Source organism: Aplidium turbinatum, chromosome 13 (genome assembly GCF_918807975.1).
Source record: "Aplidium turbinatum chromosome 13, kaAplTurb1.1, whole genome shotgun sequence".
NCBI lineage: Eukaryota > Metazoa > Chordata > Ascidiacea > Aplousobranchia > Polyclinidae > Aplidium > Aplidium turbinatum.
The window spans coordinates 20,931,236-20,957,039 of NC_137484.1; the positions used below are offsets into that span (position 1 = coordinate 20,931,236).

At 37.6% G+C, this 25,804-nt stretch overlaps 2 protein-coding genes across 2 annotated transcripts; one reads left to right on the forward strand and one right to left on the reverse strand.

Annotated features, from left to right (window-relative positions):
• The first annotated feature begins 1,957 nt into the window (after positions 1-1,957).
• On the forward strand, positions 1,958-15,460 carry LOC145781567 (uncharacterized). The gene is made up of 9 exons (XM_082593238.1): positions 1,958-2,088; positions 2,489-2,698; positions 3,116-3,233; positions 3,733-3,936; positions 4,272-4,413; positions 4,950-5,271; positions 9,613-9,703; positions 10,124-10,309; positions 10,964-15,460. The coding sequence occupies exons 1-9, from the start codon at positions 2,034-2,036 to the stop codon at positions 12,144-12,146; spliced, it is 2,511 nt and encodes an 836-aa protein (XP_082449364.1). The 5' UTR covers positions 1,958-2,033; the 3' UTR covers positions 12,147-15,460.
• Positions 14,780-25,802, reverse strand: LOC145781569 (proteasome assembly chaperone 2-like). The gene is made up of 7 exons (XM_082593239.1): positions 24,057-25,802; positions 23,102-23,273; positions 19,931-19,989; positions 19,493-19,611; positions 18,648-18,806; positions 18,287-18,398; positions 14,780-16,229 (listed from the first exon to the last, which is right to left on the reverse strand). Exons 1-7 carry the CDS (start codon positions 24,117-24,119, stop codon positions 16,152-16,154), a joined length of 762 nt encoding a protein of 253 aa, XP_082449365.1. The 5' UTR covers positions 24,120-25,802; the 3' UTR covers positions 14,780-16,151.
• Positions 25,803-25,804: the final 2 nt, after the last annotated feature.

Sequence of the window (25,804 nt, forward strand, 5' to 3'; positions counted from 1 at the left end):
TTGCAAGGAATAAGATAGCTTAGAAAAAGCGTAGACTGCTTGGCCGTTGTCTTCCTATGCCTGAATTCATAGACTCGTTTAACATAAGAACGTTGTTCTGCAAGTATAAGGGCGGCAGGGAAAAGGCACTCATCGGAAAATACTGAAAACTTCTTAAGCAGGGCCTTTTTCCTCAAGTATTGTTAAAATTGTGTAATTATCCTGTATTATTTTGTTCAGGTTTTATTGAAAATGTGTATGAAACATGTCATTGTCATTTTGTAGGTTGTTAGGCCTATGTTTGTTGATCCATGTAGGGTGGGGTATACTAAAAATTTATCATTGTTAAAACAGTAGTCCAGATAAAACAAGATAATTACATAGCCTAGTCAATTAGCCAAGTTTTAGAGCTAGTGTACACTGTACAACTGTACATTTGTACAAGTCTCCACTCTGGTCATGAATACATAATAATGCTATATATATATATATATAATATGAATACATGTATAAGGTACGGTACATGAAAGGTTGGAATTGACCAAGACATATAGGGGAAAGTGTGTGAACACTGAACAGCATACAGCCAAGCAAAAGCTGATCTTTTTTTGTTTTGGATGCATTAATGACGAAAAATAAAATGAATGAATGGAACTTCACTATTTTCTAACCCTTACCTTCAGGATTAGGTGGGGGTTGAAAATAGTAAAGCAAAGGTAAAGTAGTCAAGACACAAAACAGCAACTTCACCCTATATTTCTGGTCAATTCCAGTTTATGACATCATGGTATTTTTAACCAATGCAGAGACTTGTACACCAGCTCCCAATCTTTTTTTGCATTTAACTTACATTTGCTTATGCAATTATTCTAATCATATTATTTGATTATTATCAGCATTAAACCTACAAACTAGTTATACAGACGGAATCGGTCAAACGCATAGTCTACTGGTTAAACACATAAATCATTCATATCACATAGTACATACATATAATGTATATACATGCATGAGTCCCAAACTATAACCAACACTGTAGGCTATGATTACAAAATGATTGAAATATTTCTATTGTGCCTTATGTTGTTTGTTGATAATTGAAATATTATGAAAAAATAGTTATGGGCCATGGCTGATGCATTTTGTTAAAATCAACTTTGAAGGTGTCAAATTTTGAAAAGGTGTTTTAATGGTGGTCCTAGCTTATGCTTTGTTAAAGGAAAACATTGTTTATCAAAACATTTTATTGGGCTGATGTTAGATTATACCTCAATGAAATGTAACACACTCCTATTATTGTATTATTTGTAATTTTAATCAACATTTTGTAACAACACTACTTTTCAACAGACTTTTGTTACCTATCGTATCTGAGGTAAGTTGATACATGTCATGCCTCTCCTATTGTTTAAATTTACAAACTGAAAAGAATTCTCATATCGCTCAAAAGGTGTCAGAGATTTAATTTATTCTGTTAGCTGACTTGCAATAGTTGACAAATTATAGTAGGTAAGCTTAGGGCTATGATATATTTTATACAGTTCCAATAACACTTTTATTAATAGTTGATACAGTTCCAATATAACACTTTAATTTATTGGTTCAAGGAAAGCTATAGGAATTGTTAACAAATATATATAAGTGGCATACATGAAATAACACTTTTTGTCACTTGGGTCTAGGTTACTGATACAGTATTGTGTTTGCGAGTATAGAACCAGTTTAGCTGATAGGCATATTTATACTATCTTGTTAGTTTTCTTCATCATATAGGCCTATTATATTTTTGCACAAGCTGCTGTTTTAGACAGTTGAGTTCTTTGTATAGGCTAGTCTATATATATATCATACTTTTTAATATTGAATAAAAACCATTTTCTTTGCTACTTATCTCTTCATTATTTATGCTAATTGCCAACTAATATACTGTATAAGGTACATTTTTTTCAGCTTCTCTACACTTAGAATGTTGTGATATTTTAGAAAAGCACTATTTAGTTTATTGCAGTTGGCCACACTGCATCGGCATGGTCAACTTTTTATAAATTTATACAATGAGCAATGAAGTTGTTGGGGCAACTCTTGCTCCAATCACGGATGCAACTGAAGGTGGGTTGCCGTTTGTAATACATTTTCAACTGTAGCAAAATATCGTTCGACTAAATAACTATGTGGCATGAATTACTGATGAGCCCAGGCTCATGCGCAAAACGTGTCTATTGCTGTTAATTGTTGCTACAATCGGCTGCCGAGAAAAACAAAACTAGTTGTTGCAATAAATATATCCTGTCCAAAATCATCTGATGTTTAAAAATGCTTTGTTGATCTGATAACCTTTATGAGACTATTGTGTCTCATATTGCTTTGTCTTTTGTGATGTCTTTTTATGTTTAGTACCAAACTGTGTAGTGTGTTTGGAGTATATCGGCTGTATAGGCTACTGGGGCTGTATGGATTTATGGAATATTGCCAATGACTATTCACTGGTATTCACTTTATATTATTGCAGGAGTAATATACCCTTCTGATGATGTGGCTGTGGTAATTCGCTCTGTCAGTTTGATCATTCTGCTTGTGCTGTCACTTTGTGGGAATATGTTAGTGGTTCTTTCGGTGGCACAGTCTGCGACCAATCGTTACATCCCACTCAATGCTTTCATTTTGAGCATGGCTTCGTATGGGTTACTGGAGTGTGCTGTCACCATGTCCTTGTCAATAGGTAACAACTTATATAACAAACCAGCCAGCGAAAGGCTTGTAAAGAAATAAGAATCATATGATTATGTTTAATGACTGAAGACAGCAGGTTCATACTTTGCTAACATAGAATATTGTGCTTAGATTTTACAATATGGAAATAATAAAACGAGTAATCGTGGATTGAATAATTGAATCTTTGTTTGAAAAGGTCATGATTTTCAACTAAAAGTCTTCAGTAAGACTCCATGATCAAGGTAGCTATTGCTTGATGCTTTGTTTCAGAACTGATTCCTTTTAATGTTATCAGTTTAGCTGCATTTTACACAAATATTAAGAAGCAGTAACTTATTGAACTAATGTCTACATTTGTTGTAGACTTGACCAATTTCAAATTTATAAACTCATGTTTATGTCAGTGAACAAATTCTTGTCACAGGATTTTCTGTTGAACGTGGTTGGAAGTTTGGTACTTTCTTGGCAGGGTTCAACGCTTCATTCGTACAGTTGCAGAATGTCGGGGTGATGTTGACATTAGTTGCTATGTCGATTGATAGGTTTGTGGTTTGTGTGCTTGCCAATCAAATTGATTTTGACTAGTATTCTCATACCTAAAGCCTGAATGATGTTTCGTAATGCATTCATAAAAAACATCTTCAAATAATTACAAATGATGATAAATTTATTTTGCAAGCTGATGTAAATGTAACGTAAGGTGATTATTATTCATACCGTGATTAATTCAATTTTTACAATGTCAAAATTTGCACTTTTGATGAGCACTTATAAAAATTACTTCCATTTATGCTTTGTCATGTTTTTGTGATACCGGCAGCTCGATCAAACCAGAAATTTCTGAATCTTAAACTATTTGCACTTGTCCAACAGCTATTTGCTTGTTTCATTTTTTTTTTATAATTTCACATGTTCAATGTAGGATTGTAAGTTTTTGTATTCTTTTTTTATTTTTAATCTTGGACGGTTTCAAAGTTGTCTCTTTCGTGCCTGGCACTTTATCTCCAAGCTGAATATAGTTGCTGGCTTTTGCAATTTCAGATACATTGCTGTGACCCGCCTGACAACGTACCATACACAATCCAGCGTGCACCACGCCAATTATGTTGTGTTATACACGTGGATACACGCTTTTATATTTTCGTTGCCGTTATTGTTTCAAAATCAGATGCTGGGCATCACTTGTCGCGCTTTTGTAGAGCGTTGTCTCTGCGGCCTAGTGGAAGGAACTTCTCTCGCCTTCACGTAAATTTTTTTTAAAATTTGTTTCACTTGGTAGAAATGAGGGTTTGAGAAAAAAATATTTTTTAGAAAGCGTAGCCGTTTTTAACCTTAAATATTTGAAAATTATATGTGCATATTATTATTAGAGATATGCATTATGCATCCTCTTCGAATAGGCTTACCTCTTCAAGTGTGTTTGTCATGAAATTCGTACAAGAGGTGCTCTCACCACACAGTCGGCAACCATTCCACCATACAGTGCGTATTGATCATGGGTCATCAATCATCTTCACGTAGTCTTGGTTTCGATTATTCGTTTTGAAGAAAAGTAAACTTTAACAGATGTTGCTTCACAGGTTGCTGATGGGAATCTTATGTTTTTTTATCCCATTTGTCTTGTTCATTGTTTTTATATCTTTGGTGGCGTACAACGCTTCAAAAGAAAGGAAAAGGTTGAAGGAATTGAACACAGCCGCGTATGCGAGCTACTGTATGCAGGTATTAGGGTAGTCTGTTGTCATTTGATTTTGTAAAAACTTGTCATGAGGCGTAGCTGATTAGCCTTTTTTGTCTATTGTTATATGACAGTTTTCATTACCAGTTCTGAAAGGAAATCATAAAGGAAGTTGTTAATTTCAACGACAATTTTCTGCTACATATCGATACTTGGTGTTAGTGACCACGGCAAACCAGGAAAAAAATTGCAATTCAAGAAGAGATGATTGGTGAAATCTTCAATTTTTCAAATGTATTGCAAAGTAGCACATTTCATGCACCGTGTTAACTGCATAAAGTACAAAAAAAGGACAAGAGCATGTAATAGGTTTTCAAACTTTAATCTTTTGTAATCCTTTCAGCTCAGCTAAAATATTAAACTTTAGTAGCTACAAGGTTCGAAAATTTACGTCCAGATGTACGATTTTGGTATTGAGATGACATGCCTGCTGGTGATTTGATTTTAGTCATTGTCTACAAGTTCGACTGTTCGTCTTGATTAAAATTGGTGATAACTGGAATATTTTTTACTCCATCAGGAATCTCTGGTCTTGAACGAGGCTCGTTATTGTGGATATGTCGGACTACTTTTCTTCCTCTACCTCATTTTCAAAGCGCCGTACGTGTCCGTGGACGTATTAACCCAGCTAAGCTTCCCGCCTGTGTTCGAACCTATAGCAGCCAACAGCACCACACTCACTGTCGACGGAACGAAGTTTTACTACCAGACTGCCTTCTCACTGATGATGTTTTGCTTTTCGTCTATTTTTCCTGTCATAACTTTCATGCAGTTCCCTGAGCAATGGCGTAAAACGAAGAGTTTCCTAACTTGCGGACACATTTCTGCGACGTCTTCAAACAGTAAGTAGTCACTGAAAGTCGATGAACCACAGAATGAATTGTTAAATAAAAATTACTATTTCTCACTTTGCATTTAAGTGCAGGTAAACCAGCCAGCAAATCAATCGTTTTCTACATTAATTTAACGTCTGTTGATTGATTGACGATTGATTTGCTGGCTGGGAAACTACAACGAATATTGCTACATGTGGTTTGATGTGTGTGGCTGAATTAGTTTTTAGGCTGAATGAATTCGAAAATATTTCTTTTTTTTGATTCCGTTCACTACGAATGCTTTTGAATCGTAGTTGAAGCAGTTATAAAGTCGATGTGGCGTGTTTGAGTTAAAGCTACGAGGACATTTACTATGTGGGGACTGGGGTATGATCATTGTTACAAATATTATAAAATGGTACAACATCATTGTTAAAGCAACAGCGTCAGTCAGGAGGTCAGGAAAAATGGTCAAGAGAACCATTAACACCTTATTATCGCATGGTTGCTTTAGGTTATACATTTGGATTGGTTTTCAGCTAAGAAAGTCTTCACTGCGACAGTATAAAAAGTTGAGCTGCTTCCTATTGTAAGATTTAAGCACGTAAAAACAACTATAATATTGATTGCATTTACTTGGATTTCTTTCAATAACTTGATTGTGCTTACCATCAAGCTCTCTTTTTCTGATTTTGACAATAATCTTTATTTCATTAGAAAAGCGTGCGTTAGTTGGAGTTTTGTCATTTCTTCAGATGATATAACGTGAAGCCGTGGTTTCTTACTTGCATGTATAACCAGAACGAAATACCTCTATTTGAGTTTGATAGTACGGCTGTTTTCAAATTGACATTGGAAGAAAAGATATTTTTACTTTTACTCACGTGTACCATGTGATGCTCTTTTTCCAATAGGCCTGTGGCTTAGTCGTCATTGACGTCAGGATGTTTTGGGTGAACGATTTTGTTCAACTGTTTTTCAACTAATTTGACTTAAAATAAGTACAGCGAAGTGCATGACTTCGTTGATGCTGGCCACTTTGTGAAATGTTGAAGAGCAAGTAATGCTACTTCTATTGGTTCCCTGGGTAGCTAGGCTTTCCTTATAAAAAGGCAACTTTTGCTACCCGATAATGCTTCGACTTTTTGCGTCATAGCAAATGGCATTGCTCGTTACGTTATTTTCTTTTAGCGTGAGCCTATTTTGGCAATATTCCGTATTGTTTTGCACAATGCTGCTCACGTGGCTTTATTTTCGTCTGTTTAAAACGATTCAACAGAAACGTTTCTTGCAATCAGTGTATCATAGTGAAATAACTTGGATTAAGTCAATTTGCTTTTCTTGTAAACACTTGCTTCTCAGACAGCAAAATCCGTCGTTTTTACATTGATTCAACGTCTGCAGAGGTGTATGTCAAACGGCAGTTTGTATTTGTGTATTTGAAGCTATTACATGCGATATTATCAACTTGTTGTTATACAAACTTGCTTAATGTGTGAAAGAACTTCAATGTCAAAGAAGTTTTTAAGTCTTCCAAGTTCAAATGAAACCCAACTGTGATCACTTTTATAGAAGAAAGGGACTATGCTGGACATGATATGTTTTCGTGGCTCTTTTTGTCGCAAATTGCTTTCTTTCTTTTTTACTGATGTTGGATTTCCAAAGAAAATTATACTTTTTCAACCTGTTTATTGTCTTACGACTGTTGTGGTGTGCTGGAAACCATTACGTAAGGTTTGAATCAGAACACATATCCCGTGTTGTCTTATCTCGTAGGTGATTCGACATTTGTGGAAAACATGATTGCCATCTTTATTAGCTGTCTTGTCAGTCACCTTAATTCATTTCTATTCAGATTTATTTGTTGCAGGTTGCCACTTAGCCACCTTTGGTGGTGTTGTTTTGCTGAATGTATGTTAAGCAACGTTGCAAGGACATCAAAATTTGTTGTCCAATACCTGGCCACACTGGTCTGCAGACACCCGGTCACGTGACCGTGTTGTGGCCTTCTCAAGCTGTGAACCGTTCAATCGAAACACAAAATTCCAATGTTTTTCGTGGAGTCAAGTTACTCTCATTGTAGTTTTCTTGTTCTTTGCCATGGCATTTGCCGGTGTATGAAAACCCTTATTGCTTGTGTTGTGACCGTGTTTACCGTGAAGCAGCCGTATCCAATCGGATCTGTACTTACCTTTGTTTCAATTCAGAGGTCTCAAACACTCAGGCGCGATGTATCTTGAAATTGCAAAACACTTAACTGTTATTCCGCCAGGCCCCTTAAACCTTTTCATTGACTTCTGACAGAATATTTGCGACCCTTCGGTCAGTGTGAAACCTTTATATTACAACTCTAGTTACAATCTTGATGAGTTTTGGTGTAGTATTTTTCATTTCTTTTTGTAGCTTGTGCATGTTGAATTAGATCTAATATTTTTCTTAAATATATATTATACTTCCTTGTAGGCCACATCAAGACTTACGCTTTGCACTTAGTTGGTCTGCATCTCTCCGTGCTGTAATGTCCGAAAGCAAGTTGTTTGCGTCTCTTGCAACAACCCCAGACAGGAAAATCCTTCATTTTTGCATTGATTCAACGACCGCAGACGCAAAAATGACGGATTTTGCCGTCTGGAACAAGACCTTGTGGTTAGCTGAAAGGATGGAAATAGATTATCCACGTTAGCCTATACCGTGGTTAAACTTATGATGCCTGTCATCTATATTTTATGGGAGTGTATAGTAAGTTCAACGCTCAACAAATTACTTCTTCATCGCATGCTGCCAATCTGATGGCTGTGAATCATACTTGTTTTATTTATTGAAAAAACTAAAAAAATGAAGAATATTTTATAGCCTAAAGAGGCAATTCTGTTTGAATTTGCAATACAGTATGCTGAATCTCATTGACAGCATTATCATTTACCAGTGTAACGATTATTTTTACCCCCAAAAGATTGGGGTAAGTCTTGAAAGGTTTTCAGTACACACATATGGCAAGTAACAACGGATTTAGAAAGAGTAAAAGGCAGGCAAAGTTTATATATAGGTCATATCGTCGTTCACTGTAGACTTTCGGCAAGGTCATAGCACAGCCATTTAATCAGCTGATTTATGCAGTTGTTCACCCTGGTTCACACCCACATCAGTTTTCCAAATGACAAAACTTTAATGTAGAGATCCACACGTATTGTCACAGTTTTGCCACTTTCTTGTGGTTATTGATGGTCCAGTGATTTTCAGTAATTTTTGTTTATTTTTTAAAATTTAGATAACATTCGTCATGTTTACAAATTGAATTTTAAGTGCATTACCTTGCCTTTGGCTTAGTCATTGTGGTATTGGGTACCATACCACGAAGCCGTCTGATAGATCATTTTGTGTATTTCGCGGAACCAGAGAAGTGCACTTCCTATTTAACAAAAATGCTATTTTCACATCGCTTCAACGTTATGTCTGGATAATGGCAACTCTTGTCAACTGGGTTGTCACGGTAAACTCCAATACCTGCTTTCACAAGAGCGTGTTAGCCGTTGGTATGAACAGACAGGCGTACTCGAAAGTTGTTATTGGTTTTGTTTCAATTGGTACGACTTGTGCGTTTGAGCACTTGAAAGTCTGCTTGATTGGCCTAATCAGGCTTAGAGGGATACAAGAGCTCTTTGAGCCACTTGCAATTACGTTTTATTCTTTTCGAGAACTTGAAAATTGCGCTGTAACCTCTTATTAGTTGAAATTATTCTTTTGACTTGTCCGTTCAAAAGCTGTTGTTGACAAGTTGAATTTTGCTTTCACGTTTACGCCTATTGCCATAGAATCAACGTGAAACAATTGCTTCTCATAGAAAAAGTTACTTTTATACAGTTAATGACAGGGTTGGTCCAGGAGCCTGAATTCAAGAATACGTCCTTATCATTTCATCAATAGGCTATCTAATAAAGTAACCTTTATTCGCATGAAATTAAAAGGAATTTCTTAGTGAAAAACAAATTTTTGAGTGACACTTTAAGCTGATAAAACGTGTCTTAAAGAATCGCGGGCGCTTGTGCCCGACAGGTCAATAGAGTGATTGTGTGTGCACTGTATGTATGTTTATAAAGGAGACTGTTTATTGTGCATGCAGTATCTTGGTTATACAATTTTCACGTAGACGTTGGCGGTTATTGTCTTTCAAGCCCTTCTGTCATTGGACATGCGAATAACGATATTGGTTGTGGCTGTAGTGTTTGTGGCCTATTTGTGCAGATTGCTTTGAATATATTAATAATTAATATATTAATGAACTGATCACACCAGCAACAAGTTAGTAGTTTCGTTTGGCGTTTTCACACTTGAAGCAACTAACATTGAACGCTGTATCTTGCTTTCAAGGGCGAGAACGAAACGCCATTAACCAGAGGAATCTACGTCAGAAACAGCGAAGACAACGTCATGAACAAAGACGAGCTCGTGAAATTGCAAGGTCACTAAAATTTTGAGTCACTGCTCTATGTTACTTTCTCTATTCCAATTTTCTTCAACTAAACATGAAGGCTATTTCGCTGCTAGATTTCAACATACTTACGTAGGTTATTAACATCGCTGTGATTTACCAATTTTAAATTGGGTTCAACTCACCAATTTCTCTTCTAATCCATGTCATAGCCATGCCTCATGGTATCTCAGGATGGGTGACAGCCACCGTTAGCAGGAAGTATATAAAAGAATCACTTTCTTTAAAGATAAAGATGGTGTCAATATCATGGGTGAAGAATTCCCAGCTTGTAAAACTTGTCCTTTTGAGTCAATAAAAAATGAGGGGTTGGTACCTAGGTGTCATACCGTAACTTCTGAAATAGCTTAGCGCTAACAATTTTAATTACGTAACTTCCCTTTTGTCCAGGAAGCGACAACAGAGTTCAGACATGTCACTATGCAAGGCGCCCTCTAGCGTATCATCCAATATCACCAGTGAGAAGGTGGCTGTGAATGGGGCGATGTCTGGGGAATTATTTCGGGTCCCTGTTTTGTATCCGGCCACAGACGGCCTCCATCTGGTCGCATCAGACAAGACATTGCAAGCGAAGAAGTATGAACAAAGTTAATTGTGTCGATTTCTGATCCTCAAACTAGAGCGCTGGTGGATGTATTTAGAATTTTAGATTGAAGACAGTTCTAGAATCTAGAACGTTCACTAAAATCCATGTATTTAAGAGTCATATTGCAAAACCTTCATTCGGAGTCACGTTTGAGGCTTAGTGATTTGCAAAGTCGACTTTTCTTTGGAAGAGCATCTGGATTACCAAAATGTTTGGAATCACTGGTCTTGATTAAACTATAGATTTTAAGCTCTTGAAGCTAAACGATACAGTGCATTGCACAGCCAAGGTTCTGTTGGGCGGTCTGTGAGGTGAGCGAGTCTGCCCGACGTGTAAAAGGTCCTCTGTTCTACACCGCTTAAGACCATGCGGCTGATTTTTGGCATTGTGCGTATGGCATCTTATAACGTAGCCTTCTTTGCACTGTCTTCCACTAAATTAAAAGTCTATAACCACCAAGCACATGGTTAGGTGTGATAAAAAGAGTGAATGAAATCAACAGCATTGTCCTTACCTTTCGTTATTCGCAGTCTTTATAACTGTGAGACAGTGCAGCGTTGCAGGTTTACGCATGACAGCTTTAATAATAATAATGTCCAATACAACAATAATATAATAAAATATTAATATTTTGTTCATTGCAGAAGCAAAATCAGCTCTAGTTCCGCGTCCAGTACCAACAACAACAATAATATGGCCGGCATAGCTGCTCCTCTCGTCAACAATAAGTCCACAATAAAGAGTCAAAGTCAGATTTCGCAACCGTCCGGTGACGTCATCGATGACCTTCGACCTTCGTCGGTGGTAGACAAGCGCGTGGATGTGCTCGGATCGAGAGATCGTTTGCAGGTCAATGAGGCAGATGAAGTCTATGTCGGGTCCGACTTCGATGCGGATGAAGACACAGAGTCGGAGCTCAACACCTCCGCGAACAGCCGGACTCTGATCTGGCCGGATCATCAGAGGTCGGACGCTATTAGAAGCGCGTCGGTTAGCGACATTCTCAGTAAAAAAGTGAAGTCAGTTTGGCAAGACTCTGCTTCGTCGAAGAGGAAAACATCCGTGTGCGTTGGTAGATCCCTTCGACGCAGTTATCCTTTTGATATGCGATGTGAAAGTTCTGCTACGTATGATTCCTATCAGGAAGATCTTCCTCACCCGCATACACCAACTCCTCCTCCAGATGAAGATCGGGATACGAATATTTCTTCAGTCCTGTCTTACATAGACGACGATGTTGACATTTCTGGCGAGAATTTTGTCGACAAAAATAATTTTTCAAAAATTAAACTTCCCACTCTCAAAAACAGAAATATCACCACTGTATTTGCGAGAAATTCAAACTCGTCTTCAAGAAGAGAACCGTTGCTGTCCAGTTCGGTGGATGACCGCTTTGTTGGCCAGTTAAACGCAGGGTACGAAAGTCCTTCGGCTCTTTTCTCAAGAAGGTCAAGCGATGCCTCTGTTGTGATCAAACAAACGAGCAGTGCGTTTTCCCATAACAGAGTTCACCCTGACCAAGCAAAAGCTTTTTATCCCGACTCGAAAGACTATGCAATCCATTCAACGCACTTAGAAAAAACTGAAACGCATCAATCAACTGCAAACGATGCTCTGTCCGGTCTTGTCTATGCAAATTCGCAGGATTATTTAAGCCGAGATTATTTGGAAAAGTCTAAACCACAAAGGCCATCTTCAAATATTCACAAAATTCTTAAAGTCACGTCTGTAGAAGAAACCAAGAGCCATCTTAGGATTACCTCAGCCGATCCACGGCCAAAGCGAGTCGCACCAGCCATTCCTGACATCGCTTTAACTAAGAGTTAGCACAGTACAGTATGTTTATATTGCGTTGTTGGCGATGTATTATTGTAGATTTTTGTCAACTTCAGAGCTAAATCTCCATTAGCAATGTCTCTGCCCGAATGCTTGTCCCTCACCACTACATTTTCTAATTAGGTGCAGGATGTTTAGAATGATAGAGATTGCACTCAGCTGCAACAAAGAGACACGAACTGTTGCACCATAAACTTAGCAACATCTGTGGTTTTAACATTTTTTTTTTATTTGCGCCAAAAATTTACGTGCATAACAATTGGCCAAATGTGTTTTCGAATGTTTTGAAAATTTGCTTAATTTGATTACAAATTGAAGTTAGGAGCTGTTTGAATACTAAATGAGTGAATCTCTGTTGCAACCAAGGATCTTCTACTTGCAATTGCTGACTCGTTTACCTATTGTTGATTTATTGCAAAGTTTGGGTTATTATTGCATTGCACGTCTTAAACCAGCGTTATTTTGCCGATAATTTACATCTTTAAAAATGGAGTCGATGTTTCATTTTTTCTACAGGTTGGTGATTTTTCTTTGCAAATTTTTCAATTGCACAAGCATTTGCATTGCACATCTTTAACAATATTATTGTTCAAACACACGTCTGCCTTTATCATTTTTACCTTGGACATGGACGATGAAACTGTTTGTTATTTTGCGTGTTCTTTTAATGTAGGTTCAGATCTAAATGCACATAATCAGTTGGGTCTATTTGCTGGGTGAGATGTGTACATTTGTTGTAGATCCATTGTGGCCCCACCTTTCATTTTGTGGTTTGCATAGTTCATTGTGTTGGCCTTGCACAAACACAATTCAAATCTCTTCACTTCTTTTAACCACACAAAACCGGTTTTATCTTGCTTTAATTTTGTGACAACTAAGTCACTCAAAGAATGATCTCTTCTATTAAAATCGACTGCTTTTTATTAGATCTCATCATGTTTCAACCGAATTGAGCACTTCTGTAATTTTACATTTAAGTGTTTTGCAAAGCCATAGTTGGCCATGTTGTTATACTGTATTTCTATAAAGTGAGCCATACGTTACATTCTATGAAGTTTCAAATCAATTTATGAAGAGTTTTGACAAAAAGGCCAAATACATCTCAATTCAACAGCATTATTTCCTTCTTCTATCGGCTACATAGCCGAGTGGTGAAAGCCCTGGTTTGAGGTTCGAAGGAGTGCTGGTTCGATACTGCTCAGGAGCTTGTGTTTGGCTGCGTCTTTTGCAGAACACTTAAAGGCGTATCTGAAGATGGACACGAAAATAGGCGCCTTTGCCTTGCTTTCCATTTAATCTAAATCTCCAACTCTTGAGCATAAGCCTAGATATGACACAAAAATTTTTCCTTGCAACTACAGTTTTGTCACTTGCGTTAATATTTTAAGGCGTTTTGATAAAACAAACTGTAACATAGCCTCGCTGTAGCTCAGTTTTCAACGTTGTTGAAAACCTACACCCTATTCCTTTAACATTTTTTATTACTTTTATACATTTAATGGAAATAATCAAATTCACCTTAAAGACTAATTGTATTTTCGTGCAATAGATTTTCCACTTAAATCTCGATCAACATTTTGTAGCCTCACAATACAAGGCTGCCTGTATCGATTTTGACTCGCTATTGCATATCTAGTATGTTTCATTTGATCAAGTTGTGTTCATTGCTTTTGATAGGTACGTATTGCACTTTTTCTCAGATTGTTGATGTTTTGTGCTATTATTGCATGGGGTCTACTTACTTTTTTTTGCTATTAAACTCACAGCCTCCACACTATTTCCTTTTTTAGTTAAAGCGAACTCTATCCCGTGAAATCTTCTTGTAGTAGCTTATTCTTCTGGTGGTATAACTGGCGATAATGATTTATAAGAACGTTTGTATGTATGGTATCATATGTGAAGTATCGAATATTTTTTGGCGAGTTTAGACCAGCTAGAATTCCTTCACTATCATCCGAAAAGTCCCAGGAAATATTGTAAACTAGCTCCCAGCAAGTGCAATGCACTCGCAAAGCATTGTTCATTTTTGAACCTGCTCTAGTTTGCCCCTTGTGGCGATTTTCTGTTTAATGTTCGTATGCACAGGGGGTTGCTAAAAAGATGTGGCGCTTCAGTAAGCAAGTTTTCTGTAACAACCTGAAGAAAACGTTTATAATATGTTAGGTGGCGTATTATTTGTATGGTTTCAACATTGCACTCGCAATAGATAACAAAGTATTGCATTGTGTTTGATCTGACCATGCGCTTTGACTTTGAACAAATTGTAGATGCAGCTGGCAAGGCGCTCGTTTTCACTTAACCGCCAATCCCATTTGTACGTTTTAGTTCTACTACTTTCAGCCCTTGGTTTATGTTTTTTTGGGCGTTATCTGGATCTTGCCAGTGTGACTATGTCCTGTTTACAAATAACTGAATGGTTGTGCACAACGCAAACTTAGAGCTATTGATCTCTACCCTGATAGCTCAGTTGGTGAAACACCCGTCTTCGTGCTCAAAGAAAACGCAAGATCAAGAATCGATGGTTCGGTTCGTGAAACACCCGTTTTCCTGCCACGTCTGATTGGTTAAAACGCTGTTTCTATAACATCTGATTGATCCAATGAGTCATTTGTCTTACAAAACACCAGACTTGTAATTGAAATTTATTATCGGCGTGGCAGTAGTTGGCAGTATACGCAAAGTGTGCACTATTCAGTCAAACTGGGTGCTGTTTAAACATATCCCACCATTTTTACATCAAAACTAGTTACTAGATCAGTGGTTCTTAACCTATGGGTAATTACCCACATGTGGGTAATTTCAGGATAGCAGGTGGGTAATCAGCTGAACCAGAATATTTAGAATTATAGATGTAACAAACAAATCACAACTCATCACAAATATCAAAGCTTCTCCTGTGTTTGGAATACAGCTTGATGAGTCTGTTGATGTTGCAAATCTTTCTCAACTGATGGTGTTTGTTTGGTATCTTCGCAACAACACTATTGATTGATTGAATCTTTATCCTATGACTGGGAAAGCTTCTTGCAGAGCTCCTTGCAGTTTCGCATACTAGTCGAGGCTTTGAACCACTGACGCAGGCTCGGTCACCGAGATTGACAGAGTGAAGTTTCCGATTGTTCAAGAACTATGTCACAGCCACGCAAGCACTTGATTGTGTTATTAAAGTTATGAACTATATAAAAGCGAGTGGCCTTAATACACGACTCTTGTGAAAATTATGTCAAGATAAGCAAGTGGAGTATGATTTTCTGTTGTTTCATACTTCTGCACGCTGGCTCTCAAATAGAAACATGTTGATTCGGCTTGTGTGTTTCTTACCAGAGGTTACTGAATTTCTTGAGATGCAACATAAACAAGGATTGAAGACGGATATTTCAAATACAATGTTTCAGAACAGGGTGGCATGCCTAGCAGACAAGCTGTTAGATCTGGAGTCAGATTTGCGTTGTGCAATAATTATTCAAAATCGCACCAAATATTGCACCGATTGTAGGCTACACATAAAACAAGAGCAAATGTCTTACTGGCACTATTGATGTCCTTGTTTGCATTAAACGTTGTTTTTGTTGAATAACGCTGTTTTATATTTTTAATATGTCAAAATAGATAAAATTAAATTTTGGGTAATGGGACTTTGATCTGGACAGAAATGGGTAATAAGGGAAAAAAGGTTAAGAACCCCTGTACTAGATGTTTTCTTGTATGACGTCATGTGATATGCAAACAACTCCTGCGCGGCAGTTGAGATAGACGTCATGACATTACTAAAAAGACAGCAGCGTCACATTTATTGCTGAGATTTCAAAAGTAGATGCCGTTGACCTTTTTAAAATAACGCATGCAAGCTATAAATCCACGCAATGGCAACTTTGAATGTAGGCTTGATGTTGAATATCTGACAGGTAACTGCCATCAGGAGGTTGTGGCTACCCTTGGCTTACGGGCAGCAGAAAGATATGTGACCAGCTTGTTTGGAAAGGCTGCAGATAACAATCAAAATATTTCCTCTGGCGGCGCATTTCCAAATAAATGAACCCATGAAAAAGGTGGTTTCCATTTTATTCCAATGTCCTGAAAAGCATGTAGGAACTAAGTATACGTTGGTGTCTGGAATTTTATGTTGGTTTTCGCCTAAGGTAATTTCCTTAAAAGTGAGAGCCCTGCTTCTGCCGTTCCATGCAAAAAGCAAACGTAATGAAATTCATGTTTTGAGAAAACGAAGTTTTTCTTACCGATTGTTTTACAATGTTACGTAAAAAAAAAATTTCTTTCTGTGTTACATGCAGGTGGCATCATGACATCACGCGTCAAACACACAGATGTTTATTTACCATCATGTAAGCCGCAACCAAGTTTCGGCTGGACAATATTTTCCAAAAGTATTCTCTGATAGGCTATACTATTCAGTAGACCGTGTGTTAATGTTTCAGAGGACGTTCGCGCCGAACCCCTGAAACAGCTTCGTCGAACCCCAGGAGTTCGATCGAACCCTGGTTAAGAACCACTGGCCTAGCATGACCGAACAATAGAAGCATTGCATACAGCCATGTTATTATTTCTTTTCATTTAGGGAAACAAAATATGACACTTGCGGGAAATATTATGAGAGGATTGGCAGGTCAGTCATATCAATTAGTTATTGAAGGTATAGTGGAAGGAAAAAAGTGCAGTGGAAGACGAACTTGGGGAGATGATGTAGCTAAAATAGTGGACTGACTTGTGCAGCATCGGAAAAGCAAAAAGAATAGCGGAGAAACGTGATGTGTAGAAGCAAATGGCAGCCAACCTTTGAGACGGCACATAGGGATGGGCAATTCAGAATAATTCACTATTCCAGAATTATTCCGGAATACTAAACCGAATCCTATTAACTTCCAGGCTCCAGCAACACAAAAAGTAAAACATTTCAGACACAAAAGCTACACAATCAAAGTAAATGTTTGTTGCAATGCAACACATTAAGGCATTCTAAATGACTTCCAGCCAAACGGGAGCAGTGTTGCCAGATGATGGAAGCCGCTTGGCAACAAAAAGTAACCAAAATTTCACCAGGTATTTAAAACACCCTAATCAGGCCCGTAGCCAGCCGGGGGCCAGGGGGGCCTCGCCCCCCTGGCAAAATTCCAACATTCTCGAGCAACAGCTACAATTATAATGATTTTGCCCAAAAAAATTTTTTCGGCCCTCCCCCCCTAAAAAAAGTTGGCTCCCCTTGCTCTGCGGTCTGGCTACGGCCCTGACCCTAAATAAAGCAATTTCGCTTAAATACAAATAGTTTTTAAGACATAAGACACTGCCATCATCCATATGCAAACCTCTTGCAAAACGTTTTCTGTACGAGCAGGGATTATTTGCTAAAAAGTTTAAAAAAATTGAAAAAACTTTCTTGAAAAAAATTGAGTAGGAAAAATTTCACCAGATTTCACCAAAAAGTTATCTGGTTCCAAGGTCAAAAAGCTTGGCAATAAAGACCTCTAAATTTCACCAGAATTTTTTAATTTGATATTTTATTTCCCCATCTGGCAACGCTGAACGGGAGCGCAGCTTATTAGTTGTCGTCAAGCCTCAGTCGAAAAGAATCGCTCGGAAGATGCTGATGTGGCAGGTATGCTGGGGTGTTTTAGAGTCAACTCCTTTAGCAGGGGCATCTGCTCAATGTTGTTACGCCCACCAGTCAAACTATCGCAGAGTCGCATACGCACGTGGATTGAAAAAAAGCATTGCACGATTGTGCATGTGTACAAAGCGTGAAGAAAATTGCGCGCTTAGTTTCTTTGATTGCTCATGCGAGCGAGTGACGTAGAGTTGCATGCGCCGTGCGCGCACAACGCGTGCACAATGTTTTTGAAAGTGCGGAACTGCGGATGGTGTCAGTGCAAAGAAAAAAGTGAGTAAACCACACTTTTTTTCAGTTCACTGTCTCCAGCTGACAGCTTGCACAAGACTTATGCATATCTTTAAAACCGAATCTTATTACCCGGTTTTATTGCCGTTTTGGATTCGGATAGTTTAGGATCCGAATCCTTCTGGATTCGGTATTCTGAATTGCCCATCCTTAGGCACATGATGATGATTCTTAGGTTCGTATTATACTCAACAACAATGAAGGTACAGTGTAGCCTACTTACGAGATATCGTTTCCATTGATTCAAGTGATCCACCATGGACATGGCTTCTGGTACGTTGTCGCCTTCCGCGCAAAATAGTAACAGCACAGCGGTAGGAATGTTTGCTTCACAGCTGCAATGTACAATATTTGCAAAAACAGAAATGGTCATGTAAAGAAAGAATAGTAACAGGCAGTAGTGTCGACGGTGTACATTAAACTTGCTAAGGACCCGAAAGTTGAAGAAATCGGATTCTTCCGATATAATTTTTTTTCTGAAAAGTGCCTTGATTGGAGCCCTAGGATCATTGGTGCCGGGTCTAAATTATTCTCTTAACGGCCCAGCCAACAGGTACAATAAAATAAAACTTCAAGATAATTACCAGTCTTGAAATAAATTTTTGGTAAAACCTCCACCAGGCAAAAACAAAGCCTTGTCCCCGAAACCAACTCTTCTTTCCTCCAGCCTTTTCCATTTGAATACATCAAAATTTTCTTCGTGGTGATTCATGGTTGAACTTAGTAAGTATCGGAATGGAGGACTGCAACAACAATAAAGCAACGTTATCTCTCATTAAGCTGCACAGTTGCCAGACATTTTAAAAGTTTAGATCACAGAAGAATCTTATTTTTTATGCCTTTCTTTGTTACAACAGTAGACTACACGTTTTGGTACACAGCACAACGAAAGTGGTAATATTTGCAAACTTTATTTGTCCGCCCCTATGGCCCAGTTGGTTAGCGCGTGACTTTGTTAACAAAAAAGCTTTAAGATCAAGCGGCGTTGGCTCGAGTCTTCGGGGTGTGCATTTGAGCAACGCGCATTCTAAGGACTGCTCTCCATTCAGCGGCACCTAATGGATGGAATATCATAATTCTCCGGCAACAAGACTTCAACAATCGGAAACTTCACTCTGTCAATCTCGGTAACCGGCCCTGCGTCGAGAGCTTTTACAGTATGCGAAACTACCAGGAATAACCTGTCAAGGCTTTGTCAGTCCGAGGATAAAGATTCAAAACCAAGCCTATGTTATATATATAAAGACAATGTATAAACTACACTACAGCCGTATCTATCGGAAACTTGCGCTGCTTTCAGGACTTTACATCTCAGACAACAAATCAACTGTTTTTTTTTTACACTAAAAATGCTTGATTTTCTGTCTGGGATGGCACACAGTTTCAGCACAGCCGTAGAGTGAGTGCTTTCAGAAACCAGCAAACCTACCCAGATAACTGTTCATCTGTTCTTTCATACGCATGGCAGCTGGAGAGAATGACCAGCTCTTTAAACAGGCTGTGTCCCACCCATTCTATTAAGGATTTTCGAAAGACAGTTTCTTTTCCCTGGCAACAAAAATTGGAAACATTGCATCTTTGAAAATATCAAACTTATTTATTTGAATCAGACCAATCATATTTACTGCACAATACGTAAAATAAAACAACAGCCTCAGTTAAACAAACAAAAATATGGATACGGTACATTTTTTCACAATATTGTCAGGGTTGAGATAACTAAAGTTGTAATGCAATTGAGAAGATTTCTTTATGAGCAGAAAAACTAACACAGCAACAAAATTCGAGAAAAATTCTCCATGCTTTGAAGAAAACTACAAATTAAACCTCAATTCTAAAATCAAAAACAAGAATAATAAATCCGTACCTTCACCAACGGAGATCGAATTTGAAGCACGGTAATTCTCTTTTCTGTGCAATTGTAAACTAAAAATAAAGTGTAGCCAGTTTCAAAATCAACTTGAAGCATGCTATCCAGCATTTTTTTTCTTCAAACATAAGTTCTGGATTATTCTATTTGAATCTTCTAATGATCCTAATAAGGTGAAATAAGCTGTTAAGGTCTTTAGTGAGTAGTAACTGCATTTGATGGAAGTTCTGATTGAAGTAGAGAACGACAACAATGTTGAAACTGGACCCATTTTAACTCTATCCCTGCATGACTTTTACTCCACCAAGGGTAGTTGGTCTGCCAATGTTGGACAATTCCGCTAGCAAATGGTCGCTCAAGAAATATTTGACCTAGATGGCATGTAGTCTAAATACAACTTTACATACCAAAGAAAACATTGACAACATTGCGTTGGTTCAAGAGTTAAAACGCTGAAGATAAAATAATATGCTGTTATTGACTCCACCACTATAACTCATAGTAAAGGAAGTCCCATGCTTGATTTCAAATGTGGAGGAGAAGATAAGGTTCACATTGTACTAAGCCTTCGGCACTAAGAAGAGGAAGGTGGCAAGGTCCTTTCTCTCGCTGCCCTTTTTTTTCAGCAATTGTACCCAACAAGTTTATTACACCCTAGGTAGCCTAGAGTTAAGTTGTTTTTCAACAAAAAGCTTATTACACTGGAAGTCGAACCAAGTTTGCATTTGTTTGTTTGTTTTGTTTTTCATATCTTTATCCTGCATTGCGGGAAAGCGGACTTGAGCGCTATGCATTGGTGTACGCCTTCCGACGTACACCTGACCCACGCTGCAGCCGACGGCGATGTCTGTTTCCGGTTGTCTACTCAACTTATGACTTAAATTTGGTACTACCCATTACTCGAAATCGATCACTGGGTAGAGGCAATTATCGTAAAGTTTCTTGCCCAGAGAAACAACAGCAAGTGCGGGTGGCTGGAGTCGAACATGCAGGCTCTCGACTGCGAGCCCAACGCGCTAACCACTCGGCCACAGCTGCCGACCTAAAGCATTGGAAAGCCAATGCTTTATCCGCTGCGCTATCTCACCACTTTACAGCACAGTAATTATATTGTATAAATACAAAAGCAATGTTTTGACATGCAGTAGTGCTATTTGAAAAATTTGCAAACCAATTGGTTCAATAAAGAAAAGCAACTTATAAATAATGTTGCACTTAAGTCACATCAAATCCAGCTTGATGGCTAGATACAAAAGTATGCACTATGCAGTGTGGTGCACCTTCATATCATTCATCAGCAACCCAGTCCTCGAAATTAGCGGCGGCACTCGGCAATTGCCGTGGTAAATGCCGCCCTAAACGTCATAAGGGAACGTTCAAATATTACGTAACGCTTTTTTTCCAAATTTTTGACATCCCCCTCCCCCATGTAACGCCAACGTAACGCTTTTTTCAATCCCCCCCTCCCCCATGTAACGCTTTTTCACTACGAATTCAGCACAAAAAACTACCATTCCGTACTCGAAAGCGTTACGTAACGTTTTGCTTGAACCCCCTCCCCCCCGATGTGACGCTAACGTAACGCTTTGTATAAACCCCCCCCTCCCCCTCGAAGGCGTTACGTAATATTCGAACGTTCCCTAATGGCTATTCGGCTACGGCAATAAAAATGCCGCCGCAAAATGAGCACTTAATTAGAACAAAAATTGTTCAAAATTTCTTCCTGTGTTATTTACTCGCAGCCGGAGTTTAATCAGCAGAAACATCGTACCAAGACCTCACCTCGGACCACTTTACTTGCTGTGAACACTCACGCAGTCTTCGAAAATATGATATTTTATAGCATATTTTTACTTGGCAAAAACTTTGCCGAGGCCAAACGGCAAAAGTTGAAATTGCGTACCGGCAATTGCTCTGAACGTTTATTACAAAACAATTGTACCAAAACATGTGAAACGAGAAGGGAAAAGTATACTAGAGTAGTCTATCACGACCGCATCGTTTGATTTGTTGTGATGTAGTAATACTTGAAGTAGTGATAAAGCGAGCAACGCAATACGCACGCTGTTACGTTAATTCATGTAAAATACCTCAGGGTGTGAAAGTAAGTAAATTTTGGGTTGATTCAACGTTCGAGTCAGCACAAATCGATTGTTAATTTTCCCGGCGGGTTATATTGCGCACCCAGACAGCAAAACCATCATTTCTACATCGATTCAACGTCTACAGACGCAAAATCAATGCAAAAATAACGAATTTTGCTGCCTGGGTAACAACAATGCCCAATAAGAAATTTACGTTTGTTTTTCGACATCTAGCGACGTTGATCCATCATAAAATAACGTTAATTGCTCAACCAGGTACCGGTAACAAATTAATAGCTCCCTGCGAGAAGATTGGCTCGATTTACGTTTATACTAACATAATTTCGGCACAATTGGGATAATGCGAGCAACACAAAGTCTGTTGGATAAAGAACTAGTCAGAATCGGAATCATCAGATGCTGTATCGGAGGATGAGGTTGTCGCGTGGTCACTGGAATACTTGAAGACGCAAAACTGCCCGTTCGTGAACGCGCAATGCCATATGATTGGAAGCATTATTTTACTGCCGAAGAACCATTTATCCAATTTTGTTCTACTTTTTTAACTTGACCCCTTAGCTTTTCTAATTCCGATTTGTTTCGGTCATAAAATTCTTTATAAATTTTGCAAAATACTACACTAACTTTTCCTTCTGTTCCCTCTGTTTGATAACCTATAGCAGGTAAATTCTACTTTTTAACTGTATCCTTCACCATGATTTATATTCGCAACGACACCGGTAAACAATAAGCATTCAATGAAAGAATAACTTTTTCGTAACAATAAAGCCAGTATTTACAAGGTTGCAAACTTTTTACAGCTCACAAGAGCATTGTCAGCGCATAAAATAGCTTGCGTGATGCTCTCCGCTACCGCCGTATGAAACACGAAGAATAAACGCATAAAATTTCGTTTGTTTAAACTTTAAAGCATAGGGCAATTGCCGCCGCAATCCAAGGTTTGCTGATTTGGCGACGGCAATGTTTTTGCCGTCGTAGATGGAAGCTAATTTCGAGGGCTGGCAACCTGCAGCTATGCAAAGTAAGTATATATTGTTTTCGAAAGCAAAATGACCTAAATTACCTTCACTGTTTAATGTTAAAATCGATTGGTTTTCTTTAGAAGTCGCAAATGGGTTGTTTCCAATTAATGGAAAAAAACAGTCAAGACAGAAATATCCCACTCTCTCCAGTTGAAGAGTTGACACTATGAGATCGCATGAAAGTTGTCCAACATTCCCAACAGATACAGCTGGCTGATAAACATAATAATAACAAATTATCTTTTAACAATCATACAGTACATTCACATAATCACATCCACCAAGCGCATGATAAATTTAAAGGCATACTAAATGAAATTTTCAAACGGGAATTAAGCATTAAAATGCGTAAACTGAACATTCAAGAATACATTTCAAAAAAAATTACCGAAAAAAAAATTGTTTTTAATGGCGCTGGCAAGGCCCAAAGTCCAATGTTTCATTTTTTTTTCAAAATGACCAAAAAGTGCAAACACAGCTCGAGAATACGTCACAAAAGACAGCAACAACAAAAGCCACGTTACAACATCTGATGTTTTAACATCAGATCTGAGGTTTTGAGCAAACTGTCTGATGTTTTGACGTTGAAATCTGATGTTTTGATGTACATACATACATAGCCTACAGTTAAATCGCCCGCAGTAACAACTGTTGCGTGATCAGCTGATTGCTCGTCTTTTGTTACGTAGACTATACAGTCGCACGCTTCGCTGCTCAGGCCCATTCTGGCTTTGAAAGCTCTGACAAAAGTACGCGCGGAATGCTGATCAGGCCGCAATTGGGCAAAATTTTATTGAAAATCGTTTTATGTTAGCAAGTTAAACACAAAGAACGTGGACAATCGCCAAGTCAGGTTTTTCTTTTAGTACCCCTTTAACAACTTTTCACTGTCTATCAAACTACTTCAATGCCAAGTAAAATCTCACATATATGTTGTCTACAATAAAATTTCAATTATCCACAGTTGTAAAAATATGATATATATTATATACTTACAATAATGAGTGTATTTCCTTTAAAAATGTCATCAGTAAAACTGTCTTCAGAAAAAGTAAACATTGCACTGAACTTGCGAAATTTTCAGAAAAATTATTTCATGAATAGAATTTCTATAATTGCTTTGAATTCTAGGTTGTAATTTAACACAGTAGCTGTTAGTGATCTACAATAAAACATTGATATGAAACTTGCAACTGAAAAAACTATGTGCGTACAATTGGGAAATGATAATCAACATGTCTATGCAAACAAACTATAGAAATTACATTATATAAAAAATGTCATATCAAGAACAACTGTACACTATCGTACTTGATTTAAACAGGGTGAAATATTTTATGAAACTTTGTGCCCATCAATAAACAACGAATGTTTGTTGTGAAGTAAACTAATTAAAAGGTGCCATTTTATGAAAATTTCCCAATGTTCAATATGTATAAAACAATAATAAATCATCAGCAGCTTATAATAATGAGATTGCTTTGAAGCATCAATTTTTATCAAAGAAAATAGCAAGCATCGACATTTTAGTTGCGTATTATAGAGAAGCTCAGAAGATTAGCAAGAAAGCATGCTATACATATATGAAATGAGAGAACATAGGTTCCATCAAATAAATCTTAAAAATGTTTTTTACTCCCAGTGTAACATAAAGATACAGAAAATGATACAAAAATACAGAATGTTTTCTGATTAATTTAATTTTTATATATACTTATTTGATTCTACTTGAATAAGGACTTTCTGTAGGTCCCATTGTAAAGTAAAACAGGACGTAAAAGTGATTTCATAATACTATTTTGCATTATTTAACTTTTTATAAGTTTAAGTTTCATTAAAAAGGACTTTAAAAACACTTTTCCTAAATATGTTCAATAGCAATAAAACTAACCATACCATGTTAACAGTTGCAGCAATTCATCACCAAATCAGGTCTATGTATGTATTTGTGACCATCGACATAATTGCACACACTTTACAACAGGGTTGTTGGTATTTTACCCGACCCAAAAAAACCCGGGTGGGTTTTTTTAATAAAACCCACTTAAAAAAAACAAAAAAAACCCAGAGCATCATATTTGTCCAGTTTTTATAAGAAAATTAAAAAAATGAACAAAAACACTACAAAGCACTTAAAACAAACTTCAAATTAGGACTTAAGGATGTGATTGTGAAGTAAATTTCCAAGAATAAACTGAAAATGCAGTGGATATTGTACAGTACACAAAAATCAAGTAATGTCACTTTGTGTATACTACACTAAAACTCATTTATGCAAGAAGGCCTTATAGTTAAACTGGTGAAAGTACTACTCTACTGTAGTCTGTATATATGATGTGTAATGCAATTTAGGAGGCTATTTACCAATTACAGATTCTGGATTCTAACGCATGGCTCTTTCAGAGCATTTGCCTAAATGGCCATTGGCCACGCAATTGCTCATCCATTACTATATATAATGTATATATATAAATGATAAAAAATATTTAAACATGATGGCATAAATGCTCCTTGCCTTCAAATCTAAAGCAAATGATGCAATAATGTGACTTCTACCACGGTAGCATCAACTTGGTATAGAAATCAGTGGATGATGCAACATCCAACTTGATCTTGAAATTAATGGATGATGCAACATTCAAGCAACAGCAGCCCTAGTGGATTATTTTATTGAGTTATGCAAGCATGTACTGTGAGTGAAAGGCACTTCATTCGTAAAAAGTAGTTTTGAGGTGAAATAAGCA